The sequence below is a fragment of the Jaculus jaculus genome, chromosome 5 (assembly GCF_020740685.1).
Source record: "Jaculus jaculus isolate mJacJac1 chromosome 5, mJacJac1.mat.Y.cur, whole genome shotgun sequence".
Taxonomy (NCBI): domain Eukaryota; kingdom Metazoa; phylum Chordata; class Mammalia; order Rodentia; family Dipodidae; genus Jaculus; species Jaculus jaculus.
In genome coordinates this window covers 167113933-167127145 of record NC_059106.1, presented here as the reverse complement: position 1 = coordinate 167127145, position 13213 = coordinate 167113933, and the positions used below count along the sequence as shown (strand labels likewise).

The following is a 13213-nucleotide window of genomic DNA, read 5'->3' as shown; positions in this document are numbered from 1 at the left end:
ACTAGTGCCTTTAACCACTGTCAAGCCCAGGCTGACCTGGGATTCACTCTGTAGTCTCAGGGTGGCCTTGAACTCACAGCGATACTCCTACCTCTGCCTCCCGAGTGCTGGGATTAAAGGCGTGAGCACCATGGTGGCGAATTCTTTGATTTTGAGGATATTTTTCTTTCAAGACTGGAAAGGGACAGCTTTGTCTGGGCTGGGTCGTGTCACGTGGGTCCTGGGGCGGAGCCAAACCAGGGTTTTTAGGCAACTTGTGGCGGTAACCATGGCTCGCTGGGCTGTGCGCTCCCTCTGCTCTCCGAGTCTGCTCTGGACCTTAGACCGCCGCCAAGATGTTGAAAGGAGGCTGGTCCGACACCAAACCGGCCACAGCCGAGATCCAGGAGATTGCCGACAAGGTGAGGATCCGGGACGGGAGAACCGGGTCAGGGCGGGCCGGCGGGGACCGCGGGCACCGTGGCCGCGCCGCCTCCCCACGCCTGGCCGCAGGGCGCCGGCTCCCGCAGCGCAGCCGTCCCCGCGGGGCTCGGGGCGCGGCCGCACCCGCCGCTCGGAGCCGGTGCTGGGCGGGCCCGCGGGATTCCGGGACCCGGGAGCTGGACGGGGTCCGAGCTGAGCCCAGGAGACACGCGCTGGGCGGCGGAGGGACGCGATGGCCACCGAAAGCCCGGGAGAGGCGGGCAGCGCTGGGCTGGCCTCGCGGGGCGGATGCTCGGGCGAACCTGCATGGTGGCATCCTCGGAGCGCTGCCCACGGGACGACTGGACCACAGAGGAAGACCCCTGTCAACTTGGTTTTTGTTTTGTTTTGATTTTTTAGTCGTTTTACCAGGCCGTGTAGGAGAGCTCAAGGGCGGGTGCCTCAGTTTCCCCATCTGTACTAGAGAGTTATATCTGGGTGAAGGGGGCTGGTAAGAGTTCAGGAGTGCCGTGCCTGACACTACCTACACAAGACCATGATAATAGGAGGAAAGGATCATGACATGAAAATAAAAGAGAGACTGATTGATACGGGGAGGCGACATGATGGAGAATGGAGTTTCAAAGGGGAAAGTGGGCGGAGGGAGGGCATGACCATGGGATATTGTTTGCAATCATGGAAGTCGTCAATTATACAGAGGTAACCCAGGCCCAGAAAGCCAAGCGCCACATGTTCTCCCTCATATGTGGATCCTACCTGCAGATGATTGGGCTTCTGCGTGAGAAGGAAAATACTTAGTAGCAGAGGCCAGTAAGTTAAAAAGGAGATATAAAGGGAAGAGAAAGGAAGGGAGGAGGGTACTTAATAGGTTGGTATTGTATATATGTAAGTAGAATGATTGAGATGGGGAGGTAATATGATGGAGAATGGAATTTCAAAGGGGAAAGTGTGGGGGAGAGTGAGGGCATTACCATGGGATATTTTTTATAATCATAGAAAATGTTAATAAAAAATAAATAAATAAATAAATATTTAAAAAAAAATTTGAAGAGCTGCCAGGCGTAGCATCGCACGCCTTTAATCCCAGCACTCCCGAGACAGAGGTAGGAGGATCACCATGAGTTTGAGGCCACCCTCAGACTCCACAGTGAATTTTGGGTCGCCCTGGGCTAGCGTGAGAACCTACCTCGAAAAAATAAAATGTTTTTTTTTTTTAAGAAAAAAAATACGCAGGAGTGTATTTGTGGGGTTAGGGTGTTCACCCTGTGGCTGTTTGTTATCAAAGCAGAGATTTGTGACCAGCCAGAGATCGCTCAGGGTCTTGAGCAAGAAGAAAAGTCACTCTCCTTTCTACTTTTTTGCCTTGCTTCCTCCTCCCAAGTAAGCCAGGCCCTGTCGCTCAAAAGACAAGATTCGATTTTAAAAGATGAGCCTGGCGTGGTGGCGCCTGCCTTTAATCCCAGCTCTCTCGGGCAGTCACAAGGAGTGTCAATCGTCATGAGTTTGGGCCAACCTGAATCCACATAGTAAATTCCAGATCAGCTTGTTTGGAGAGAGCACCTACCTCAAAAAACAAATAAACAAACAAACAAACAACACCAGCAAAGATGTTTTAGGGCATAGATGTAGTACAGTGGTAGAAAGTGTACTTAAGGGACAAAGGAAATTAAAAAACAGAAAGTGTACTTAGCATGTGCAAGGCCTTTCGATTTAACGCTCAACTCCAACAAGGAAACAATGAATTAGTTAAAATAAGTTTAAAAAAAAATTCACAGTCTTTAAAATGAAATGTTTGCATGATAAGTGAAAAAGAGAATCAACGATATAACGGGCAAAGAGAATGGCAAAGGTATCAAAATGTCTCCTGCCACAGCGAGTGTGTGTGAATGTCACTGAGCTTGAGCAGAAGGAAGAAGGACACAGCCTGCTGCGTCTACAGCTGGGCAGAGCCCTGGGGAGAAAGTTTGGTGGGCACAAGCTGGGGGACGGGCACCTGGCAGGCTGGACGCCACCTGCTGCTGAGGCTCAGTCCTGCGGTTCTGCCCCTTCTAGGTGAAGTCCCAGCTTGAGAAGAAGGAAAACCGGAAGTTCTCCGTCTTTAAAGCTGTGTCTTACAGGAGCCAGGTCGTGGCTGGCACCAACTACTTCATCAAGGTGGGTGCTGGGTGCTGGGGAGGAAGTGGCTCAGGTAGGACTGGGGTCATGGCCTCGGCAACCGGGCAGAATGATCCAGGGATACCCTCTGAGGTCACCCCCTTAGAGGAGCAGCATGCAGAGGGGAGCATGTGTGTGTGTGTGTCTGTGTGTCTCAGGAGGAGGAGCGAATATGAATGCCAGGGACTTGTGTTGGAAGAGGATAGGAATTGTCACCGGCTTAGTACCTGTGATCTGTGCTCGCTTGCCTGCTCCGAGGCTCACTCCAGCCAAGAGCCTGGGGCCCAAACGTCACCTCTACTCACTGGTCCCCCTCTCTCTGCAGGTTGACGTCGGTGATGGTGAGTTCATTCACATGAAGGTGTTTGAAAGTCTCCCTCATGAGAACAAGCCGCTGTCCTTGCAGTCCTACCAGACCAAGAAGACCCAGGATGATGCTCTGGAATACTGCTAAGTCCTCAGTAACTGTGCGCGTGCCAAATCATTTTAATGTGTCCTCTGTGCTGGGGACCAAGAAATAAATGCCATCCCTCCTCTGTGGCTCTGGCCTGGAGAAGACTGGGGTTAAGTTTTACCTTGGGATTCTCAAACTCTCGTTCGAATTGTTCCTTCTGCTGATTATCCATCATAATTTTACTTTTTTTTTCTTTTTTGAGGAAGAGTCTCAGTCCGGTTCAGGCTGACCTGGAATTCACTATGTAGTCTCAGGGTGGCCTCAAACTCTCAGCAATCCTCCAACCTCTGCCTTCTGAGTTCTGGGATTAAAGGCGGGTGACACCACGCCCAACTCATAATTTTACCTTCAAACGGTGCTATACTTAAGTCTCCAAATATATATTTTGAAGTCATGAAATGTCTCCTTGTTTTGAATTCTGATGTTAGTATGTGTGTGTAGATGAGTGTGTCCTCCTGTGTGTGTAGGGGCGAGAGGAAAATTTGGTGTCTGGTTTCCCTTCTCTGTAGCTCATCTGCATGTTACCTAGAGAATCTCCCTCAACACTCAAACTGAAGTGGTCACTTTTGGTCAGCAAGTCCCAGACATTCTCTAGTCTCCATGTCCTACAAGGCTGGGGTGACACACGTGTGGCCATGCTCAGTTTTGTACATGGTGGCCGGGACTTGAACTAGGGCTGACTCAGGCCGTCTCATCGTCATAGCCACGTACTCCTAACCGCTGAGCCATCACTCTGGCATCTTGTCTTCACTGGAAATCATACAATATAGATGTGCCAAGAAGGGGGCAAGGAGTGCATTCATAAAGTTCTTCGAAGAGCTGGGGCGTGACCTGGTGGTGGAAAGCTTGCCCAGCAGGTGCCAGGCCCTGATTCACTCCGGGCCAGTGTAACAGCCCACAGTGGAAGTCCTTTCACAAGCAATGTGAGCAGGCTGGTAAATCCCCTAATTTGATAAGGTGCCAGCCGGAGCTAGCAAGATGGGCCTGTTGCAGGGCACTGAGGCCACTGGGTCACCTAACATCACAGCCAGGCTTCATGTCCAGCCATCCCATCTGAATTCCTATTCCTGGCATGTCAGAGATGGTCCCTCGAGCTCTACGGTCTCAAAGGTGTTGGGTAAGAGCAGCTGTGGAGTGTCAGCACCAGGTCAGCTCACAGACGTCCACACCCTGCCAGAGACGTGGCCGGGGGGGAATTCCTCCTGAAGGGAGGCTTCGTAGGAAGAGCTGGTCTGTTCTGCAGAGACCACGTCCCGTTGGTGAGACCACAGCTTGGGCCCTTGGAGTTGCGGGTGGCCTGTGATGAGGTTGAGGACAGGTGATATTTTCCAGAATCAGGGTGAGGACATGGACATTCCTCAGCCGCAGTGGCCTCCTTGGAGTGCAGTGGTGTTTGGAGAGTCCACTGCCAGATGAGGTATCTGAATTCTGAGGTCATGAAGCCCAGTGAGGGATTGGATGAGTCCATGGAGCTGGGGAGGAGGTCACTGAAGCCTCTGAAAAGGACTGGACATCCCGTTGGTACAGTACGTCAAGAGCAAACTGTAGCTCCGATGTGGAGTGCGTGCCCACCATGGGGCACTCGAGTTTGAGACTCTGCTCCTCTAAAAACAATAACTTACTCTTGGGAGGAACAGGTAGGAGGATTGCCATGAGTTCGAGGCCAACCTGTGAAGAGGTTAGCCTGAGCTAGAGCAAGACCCTCCTTATTAAAATCAGAAAAAGAATATGACAAAAAACCAAAAATCTACATTAAAATAGTGCAAATCAGAGTAAATTTTTTCAGTGGATGACTTACTGGGTTCCCTATTGGCATGTCCAGTAGAGGGCAAGAGACGAAAATATCATTCAATGTCTGAGACCTGGTAAGTCCCCCCCTGGCATGCCCTGAAGAAGGAAGGAGGGGCAGATGCCATTCAGGCTCTGAGAAGAGGAAACTCAGTTTCCATGCACACGATGAAGGGAAGGAGCCCACTTACAAATGCTCCTCAGCCCAGCAAGGCACCTGTTTCCACTGGACCTGGAAGATGGGATGCACTGAGCAGGTGACACCCTAAGAGCCCCAGGACCTCACTCAGACTCTAAGGACAGCACAGACCTCAACCCTGTGGCAGACACTGTCCTGGCTCTCAGTCAAGTTCCTCAGGGAGCCTCACTTGTCTCAGAGCTTGGGACCTTGGTGTTGCCCTCCTGCAGAGCAGGGTGGCCATGACTGGGTCCGCTGAGGCCAGGACCACAGTCCTGATGGAGTTCCCAGGAAAGCTAACACTGTCCTCATGAGCTGCAAGAGGAGCCAGAGCAGCTCCCACTCCATCTGCCTGCGTGGGAAAGAGCTGCTGGTGCAGAGTGGCTGACTGTCGAGAGGAGATGCTCACTACGTGGGAGATCGCACTGCACAGATCTGCATTCACATCAGCAAGAGGCACAACTGAGAACCTGGCCGGGCGTGGTGGCGCACCCCTTTCATCCCAGCACTCAGGACGCAGAGGTAGGAGGATCTCCATGAGTCGAGGCAACCCTGACACTACCTAGTGAATTCCAGGTCAGCCTGGGCTACAGTGAGACCCTACCTCGAAAAAAACAAACAAAGAAAAAGTTGTGCACCTGGGGGAATCCAGTCTTTGTGCTCTAGGGACAACGAGAAAGCTTGACCGGCCGGGAGCAGTGTGCACTCCCTCTCTCTCCTCTTCCATCTCTTCCTCCGGCCCTCCCCCTTCTCCTCCTCCTCCTCCTTCTGTTCCTTCTTCTTTTGATTTTTATTATATATGTATATTATGACTACTTCTATACTTAAGGACAACAAACCATAGTATTTCCCTCCTCTCTCCTCCTGTCCCCCACTTTCTCCTTCATGGCTCTCTCCTCGGTCATGTCCCCTCCCTCTGTGCGTTAGTCTCTCTTTTGATTTGAGGCCATCATCTTTTTCTCATATCTTGAGGGTCTTGCTAGGTATTGCTAGGCACTGTGAGGTCTTGGATATCAAGGCCAAATTCTGTCCAGAGTGCTGTAGTAAGAAGTGGTCTTAGCTCTGTGAAGAAAAAAGTACAAAAATATAAAATGTCTCTTCCCTACTTAAAAAAAAAAAAAAAAGAAGTGGTCCCCTTCCTTTGACTCTTACATTCTTTCCGCCACCTCTTTGGCAATAGACTCTGAGACTTGGAGGGTGTGCTAGAGATGTTTCAGTGCTGGACACTCCTCCGTCCCTTCTTCTCAGCACTATGTTGCATTTCGGGCCATTACAGGGGTCATCGCCATCTGAAAAGAGAAGCTTCTCTAACCAGAAGTGAGAGTAACATTAATATATGAGTGTGAACATTAAGTGTAGTGCTTTCAGGGCAATTTGGTGAGAGTAATATATGCATTTATCCAGACAAGAGCAGGCTTTATACCCCTAAGGCTCATGACCACTCCTGCCATAGGCTTTTGATTAGGTTTTCAGTACCAGGCGTGTATTCCCTCCCATATGGGGGCCTTCAGTCCAATTAGAGAGCAGTTGGTTTCCCCCACTCCTTCTCCTTCTTCTTGACCTAGAGTGGAATTCACTATATAGTCTCAGGCTGCCCCGAACGCCTGGTGATCTTCCTACCTCTGCCTCCCAAGTGCTGAGGTCAAGCGTGTGCCAGCACTGACTGTGCCCAGGTGACATTAAGTCTCTGCTAAGGGATGTGCAGCGTTGGCACAGCCAGCTCCTACTGTGCCTGCTTGGACAAAGGACAGGACACCCACAGTTGCCTCCCATTTTTCCTGGGCTTAATGTCATGCTGTGAGCAGCTTGACTGAAGATGGGCTTCTAAAGCGTTTTCATCCCAGGGCACCATGACTGCGACACAAACACTCTTACATGGCTGTCATGCCAGGACCACAGCCTCGCCCTCCCCTAACCAGACCCATGCTGCGTATCTCCCAAACATGAGAAACTGCATGATTGGACTCACATTGTTTTTTATTTTATTTATTTACTTGAGAGCGACAGACAGAGAAAGAAAGAAGCAGATGGGGAGAGACAGAATGGGTGTGCCCGGACCTCCAGCCACTGCAAATGAACTGCAGATGCATGTGCCACCTTGTGCATCTGGTTTACGTGGGTCCTAGGGAATCGAGCTTTGAACTGGGATCCTTAGGCATCACATGCAAGCGCTTAACACATAGGCCATCTCTCGAGCCCTAGACTTAGAGTTTAAGAGATACATCCTGGCTTTTCTGATAGCACGGAAGTTCAGACCAAGGAGTCCTACAAGTGGTGGCAGGAATGCCAGGACGGGGTGAGGCGTGTGGCAGGGTGGCAATCACATAGGTTGATGCGAGCCTCACAGAGAAGGTTGCAGTGATCGCCAGGCTGCCTTGCAAGGACGGGCAGGAGATCCTGAGGGCATGCTGGGAGGTGACCGGCAAGACCCCAGCTGTCCACTCTGTGGACCTGATTGGGCGCAGCAGTTATGTCAGCCTGTGAGAAGAAGGGAACCAGGTGCCCCAATCCTTCCCTCTCCACCCTTCCCCTGGGGTGCTCATCTAGATCTCTGGAGATAAGCAATCAAATAAAATGCTGAGTCTGCTGAGCACCTGTCCTGCCCAGAGCCTGGGGTGTTTGCAGACACCCAAGAACTGAAGCAAGAAGGATTACAGCACAAGAAGTGCCACGCCTTGCCAGGAAATGTGCCATCCTCTGAGTATGCATGACAGGAACTGAGCTGTCTGCATGGGCAGCAGCTCAGTACATGCAGAATGGCTCTGAGAAAGTGGCCCGGTGCCCCACTCCTTTCCCGTCTTGGGATGCCTCTGAGCAGCAGGAGGACTTCTCTCCAAAGTTTGGTGTCCACAGGGCCCATGGGAGCTCAGACCTCTTGGCCTGCCACCTCCGTTTGCCGCCATTCTCAATCTGGTGTGTTGTGTCCTGGCCTGCATGTCAGCCATGTGAAGAACTATAAATAGGGTTCTGCCAGCCTCGGGCTCAGCCTGGGCTCTACGAGAAATTTCTCAGTGGCTAAAGGCCCAGGCTTACAAAATCTTATGGCCTGAGTTTGACTCTCTAGTACCCATGTAAAGCCAGATGCACAAACTGGCACATGAATCTGGAATTACATTGTAGTGGCTAGTCCCCTGGCCAACTCAATCTCTCTCTATATGTGTCCTTTCAAAGAAAATAAATAAAGGTGATTCTTTAAAAAAAAAAATGAAAAATAGGGCTGAAGAGATGGCTCAGCAGATAAGGCATTTGCCTGTGAATCCTAACAACCCAGGTTCAATTCCCAGTACTACACAGAGCCAACTACACAGTGGCATGCATCTCGAGTGTGTTTGCAGTGCCTGGAGAGCTTCTTGCACTCGTACTCTTTATGCTTCCCTGTATCTGCAAATAAACAAACAAATAAATAAATAAAAACGGGCTGAGAAGATCGTTTAGTGGTTAAGGCATTTCCCTGAAAAGCCAAAGGTTCCCGGACCAATACTCCAAGACCCATGTAAGCCAGATGCACAAAGTGGTGCGTGCATCTGGAGTTCATTTGAAGTATCTGGAGGCCCTGGCATTCCCATTCTGTCCCTCTCTTTCTCTTTCTGCCTTTCAAGTAAATAAATAAATAAAATGTATTTTAAAATAAGTAACAACGTTTTTTAAAAAGCTGGGTGTGGTGGCACACACCGATAGTCTCAGCACTTGGAAGGCAGAGGTGGAGGATCACCATGAGTTTGAGGCCACCTTGAGACTACGTAGTGAATTCCAGTCTGGACTAGAGCGAGACCCTTCCTTGAAAAACAAACAGACAAAAAATACAGGACAAACTCCAGATGTATGCACCACCTTGTACATCTGACTTATAAGGGTATCAAAGCCGGGTGCCAGGGTTTCTCAGGCAAGTGCCTTAACTAAGCCATCTCTCCAGCCCCTGGTTGTGCATGCCTTTAGTCCCTGTAGCCAGCAGGCAGAGGTAAGAGGACCACAGTGAGTGCCAGGCAACTCTAAAAGTATACATAGTGAATTCCAGGTCATCCTGGGCTAAAGTGAGACCCTGCCCGGAACAAACAAAAAAGGGGGCTGGAAAGATGGCTTAGTGGTTAAAGCATTTACCTGCAAAGCTAAAGAATCCAGGTTCAATTCTCCAGGACCCAATTAAGCCAAATGCACAAGGGAGTGCATGCATGTGGAATTCATTTGCCCTGGCTGGAGGCCTGGCGCACCCATTCCTCTCTCACTCTTTCTCTCTCTCTCTGTCTCTTAAATGAGTGAATGAATGAATGAATGAATGAATAAATAAATACTGTATATATCTATCTATGTATATATAGTTTATATATATATTTAAAGAAAAACCAAAAAGGGGCTGGAGAGATGGCTTACGGGCTAAGGAGCTTGCCTGTGAAGCATAATGCCCGAGGTTTGATTCCCCAGTACCCACTTAAGCCAGCGGCACACGGTGGTGCCTGCATCTACAGTTGGTTTGCAATGGATATTTGCCCTGACATGCCCATTCTCTCCCTACCTTAAGCCCTCTCTCTTTCTTTCTCAAATAAATGAATAAAATATTTAAAAAACACCCCCACCAAAATATTTATGCATTTATTTTTAGAGATATATAGAGAGAGAAAGAATGGGCATGCCAGAGCTTTCTGCCATTGCAATGAACTCCAGGTGAACGCGTTACTTTGAGCGGTCTGACTTTACACGGGTAGTGAGGGATCGAACCCGGTGCCACCAGGGTTTTCAAGTGCCTTTACCCACTGCGCATTCTCTCCAACTTTCGATTCTTTTGAAGGCCCTCTTTGATTTTGAGGATTTTTTTCTTTCAAGACTGGAAAGGGACAGCTTGGTCTGGGCTGGGTCGTGTCACGTGGGTCCTGGGGCGGAGCCAAACCAGGGTTTTTAGGCAACTTGTGGCGGTAACCATGGGTCGTTGGGTTCTGCGCTCCCTCTGCTCTCCCAGTCTTCTCTGGACCTTAGACCGCCGTCAAGATGATGTACGGGGGCTTCTCCGACACCAAACCGGCCACAGCCGAGATCCAGGAGATAGCCGACAAGGTGAGGATCCGGGACGGGAGAACCGGGTCAGGGCGGGCCGGCGGGATTCCGGGACCCGGGAGCCGGACGGGGTCCGAGCTGAGCCCAGGAGACACGCGCTGGGCGGCGGAGGGACGCGATGGCCACCGAGAGCCCGGGAGAGGCGGGCAGCGCTGGGCTGGCCCCGCGGGGCGGATGCTCGGGCGAGCCTGCAAGGTGGCATCCTCGGAGCGCAGCCCACGGGACGCCTGGACAAAAGAGGGAGACCCCTGTCAAAATGCTTTTTTTCTTTTTTTTTTTTTCCTTTTGGCTGTTTTAACCAGGCCGTGTAGGAGAGCTCAAGGGCGGGTGCCTCAGTTTCCCCATCTGTACTAGAGAGTTAGATCTGGGTGAAGGGGGCTGGTAAGAGTTCATGATAATAGGAGCAAAGGATCATGACATGAAAATAAAAGTGAGACTGATTGAGAAGGAGAGGCTACATGATGGAGAATGGAGTTTCAAAGGGGAAAGTGGGCGGAGGGAGGGCATGATCATGGGATATTATTTGCAATCGTGGAAGTCGTCAATTAAAAAAATATGAAGAGCAACCGGGTGTGGTGGAGCACACCTTTAATCCTAGCATTCGGGAGGCAAAGGTATGAGGATCTCTATGAGTTCGAGGCCACCCTGAGACTCCGTAGTGAATTCCGTGTCGCCCTGGGCTAGTGTGATACCCTACTTCAAAAAAAAAAAAGGATTTTTGAAGGAAAAAACTGTGCTCTAGAGTGTATTTGTTGGGTTAGAGTGTTCACCCTGTGGCTGTTTGTTATCAAAGCAGAGATTTGTGAGGAGCCAGAGATCACTCAGGGTCTTGAGCAAGAAGAAAAGTCACTTTCCTTTCTACTTTTTTGCCTTGCTGCCTCCTCCCAAGTCAAGTCAGGCCCTGTCGCTCAACTGACAAGATTCGATTTTAAAAGATGAGCCTGGCGTGGTGGCGCCTGCCTTTAATCCCAGCTCTCTCCGGGCAATCATAAGGAGTGTCAATGGTCATGAGTTTGAGGCCAACCTGAATCCACATAGTAAATTCCAGATCAGCCTGTTTGGAGAGAGCTCCTACCTCAAAAAACAAACAAACAAAGAAACAAACAAAAAACACCAAAAAGATGTTTTAGGGCATAGATGTAGTGCAGTGGTAGAAAGTGTACTTAGGGGACAAAGGACATTAAAAAACAGAAAGTGTACTTAGCATATGCAAGGCCCTGCAATTTAACACACAACTCCAACAAGGAATCAATGAATTAGTTAAAATAAGTTTTAAAAAAAGCAGCCTTTAAAATGAACTGTTTGCATGATAAGTGAAAAAAAGAAGCCAGGATATAAAGTGGTAAGAGAATGGCAAAGATATCAAAATGTCTCCTGCCCAAGCGAGTGTGAGTGAATGTCACTGAGCTTGAGCAGAAGGAAGAAGGACACTTTCCATGTCCCCTCGAGGCCCCCAGCCTCCTGTGTCCAAAGCTGGGCAGAGCCCTGGGATGAAGGGTTGGTGGGCACAGGCTGGGGGATGGGCACCTGGCAGGCTGGATGCCACCTGCTGCTGAGGCTCAGTCCTGCGGTTCTGCTCCTTCTAGGTGAAGTCCCAGCTTGAGCAGAAGGAAAACCGGAAGTTCTCCGTCTTTAAAGCTGTGTCTTACAGGAGCCAGGTCGTGGCCGGCAGCATCTACTACATAAAGGTGGGTGCTGGGTGCTGAGGAGGAAGTGGCTCAGGTAGGCCAGGGGTCATGGCCTCGGCCACCGGACAGAGTGCTCCAGGAATCCCCTCTGAGGTCACCCCCTTAGAGGAGCAGCATGCAGCCGGGAGCATGTGTGTGTGTGTGTGTGTGTGTGTGTGTGTGTGTGTGTCTGTGTGTCTCAGGAGGAGGAGCGAATATGGGTCCCAGGGACTTGTGTTGGAAGAGGATAGGAATTGTCACTGGCTCAGTAGCTGTGACCTGTGCTCGCTTACCGGCTCCAAGGCTCACTCTAGCCCAGAGCCTGGGCCCCAAACGTCACCTCCTTCACTGGTCCCCCACTCTGCAGGTTGATGTCGGTGATGGTGAGTTCATTCACATGACGGTGTTGGAACCACTCCCTCATGAGAACAAGCCGCTGTCCTTGCTGTCCTACCAGACCAAGAAGACCCAGGATGATGAGCTGGAAGACTCCTAACTCCTCAGTCCCTGTGCACATGCCAAATCATTTTAATGTGTCCTCTGTGTTGGGGACCAAGAAATAAATGCCACCCCTCCTCTGTGGCTCTGGCATGGAGAAGACTGGGGTTAAGTTTTACCTTGGGATTCTCAAACTCTCTTTCGTATTGTTCTTTCTGATGATTATCAATCATAATTTTACTCTCTTTCTCTTTTTAGAGGTAGGGTCTAACTCCGGTTCAGGCTGACCTGCAATTCACTATGTAGTGTCAGGTTGGCCTCAAACTCTTAGCAATCCTCCAACCTCTGCCTTCTGAGTGCTGGGATTAAAGGCAGGTGCCACCACACCCAGCTCATATTTTTACTTTCAAGCGGTGGTATACTTAACTCTCCAAATATATATTTTGAAGTCATGAAATGTCTCCTTGTTTTGAATTTTGATTGTAGCATGTGTGTAAATGAGTGTGCCCTCCTGTGTGTGTAGAGGCGAGAGGAAAATATGGTGTCTGGTTTCCCTTCTCTGTAGCTCATCTGCATGTTACCTACAGAGAGTCTCCCTCAACACTCAAACTGAAGTGGTCACTTTTGGTCAGCAAGTCCCAGAAATTCTCTAGTCTCCATGTCCTATAAGGCTGGGTGACACATCTGTGGCCATGCTCAGTTTTGTACATGGGTGCCGGGGACTTGAACTAGGGCTGACTCAGGCCCTCATCGTCATAACCATGTACTCCTAACCGCTGAGCCATCACTCTGGCATCTTGTCTTCACTGGAAATCATACAATATAGATGTGCAGAGAAGGGGGCAAGGAGTGCATTCATAAAGTTCTTTGAGGAGCTGGGGCGTGGCCTGGTGGTGGAAAGCCTGCCCAGCTGGTGCCAGGCCCTGCTTCACTCCGGGCCAGTGTAACAGCCCACAGTGGATGTCCTTTCCCAAGCAACGTGAGCAAGCTGGTAAATCCCCTGATTTGGTAAGGTGCCAGCCTGAGCTAGCAAGACAGGCCTGTTCCAGGGCACTGATGCCACTG

The 13213-nt window shown here is 50.2% G+C and overlaps 2 protein-coding genes across 2 annotated transcripts; both read left to right on the top strand.

The window, feature by feature from the left end:
• The first annotated feature begins 247 nt into the window (after positions 1 to 247).
• LOC123460885 (cystatin-B-like) lies at positions 248 to 3425 on the top strand. Its single transcript, XM_045151057.1, has 3 exons — positions 248 to 401; positions 2476 to 2577; positions 2903 to 3425. The coding sequence occupies exons 1-3, from the start codon at positions 336 to 338 to the stop codon at positions 3029 to 3031; spliced, it is 297 nt and encodes a 98-aa protein (XP_045006992.1). The 5' UTR covers positions 248 to 335; the 3' UTR covers positions 3032 to 3425.
• A 6484-nt stretch (positions 3426 to 9909) lies between these two features.
• On the top strand, positions 9910 to 12224 carry LOC123460886 (cystatin-B-like). The gene is made up of 3 exons (XM_045151058.1): positions 9910 to 10043; positions 11630 to 11731; positions 12078 to 12224. Exons 1-3 carry the CDS (start codon positions 9978 to 9980, stop codon positions 12204 to 12206), a joined length of 297 nt encoding a protein of 98 aa, XP_045006993.1. The 5' UTR covers positions 9910 to 9977; the 3' UTR covers positions 12207 to 12224.
• Positions 12225 to 13213: the final 989 nt, after the last annotated feature.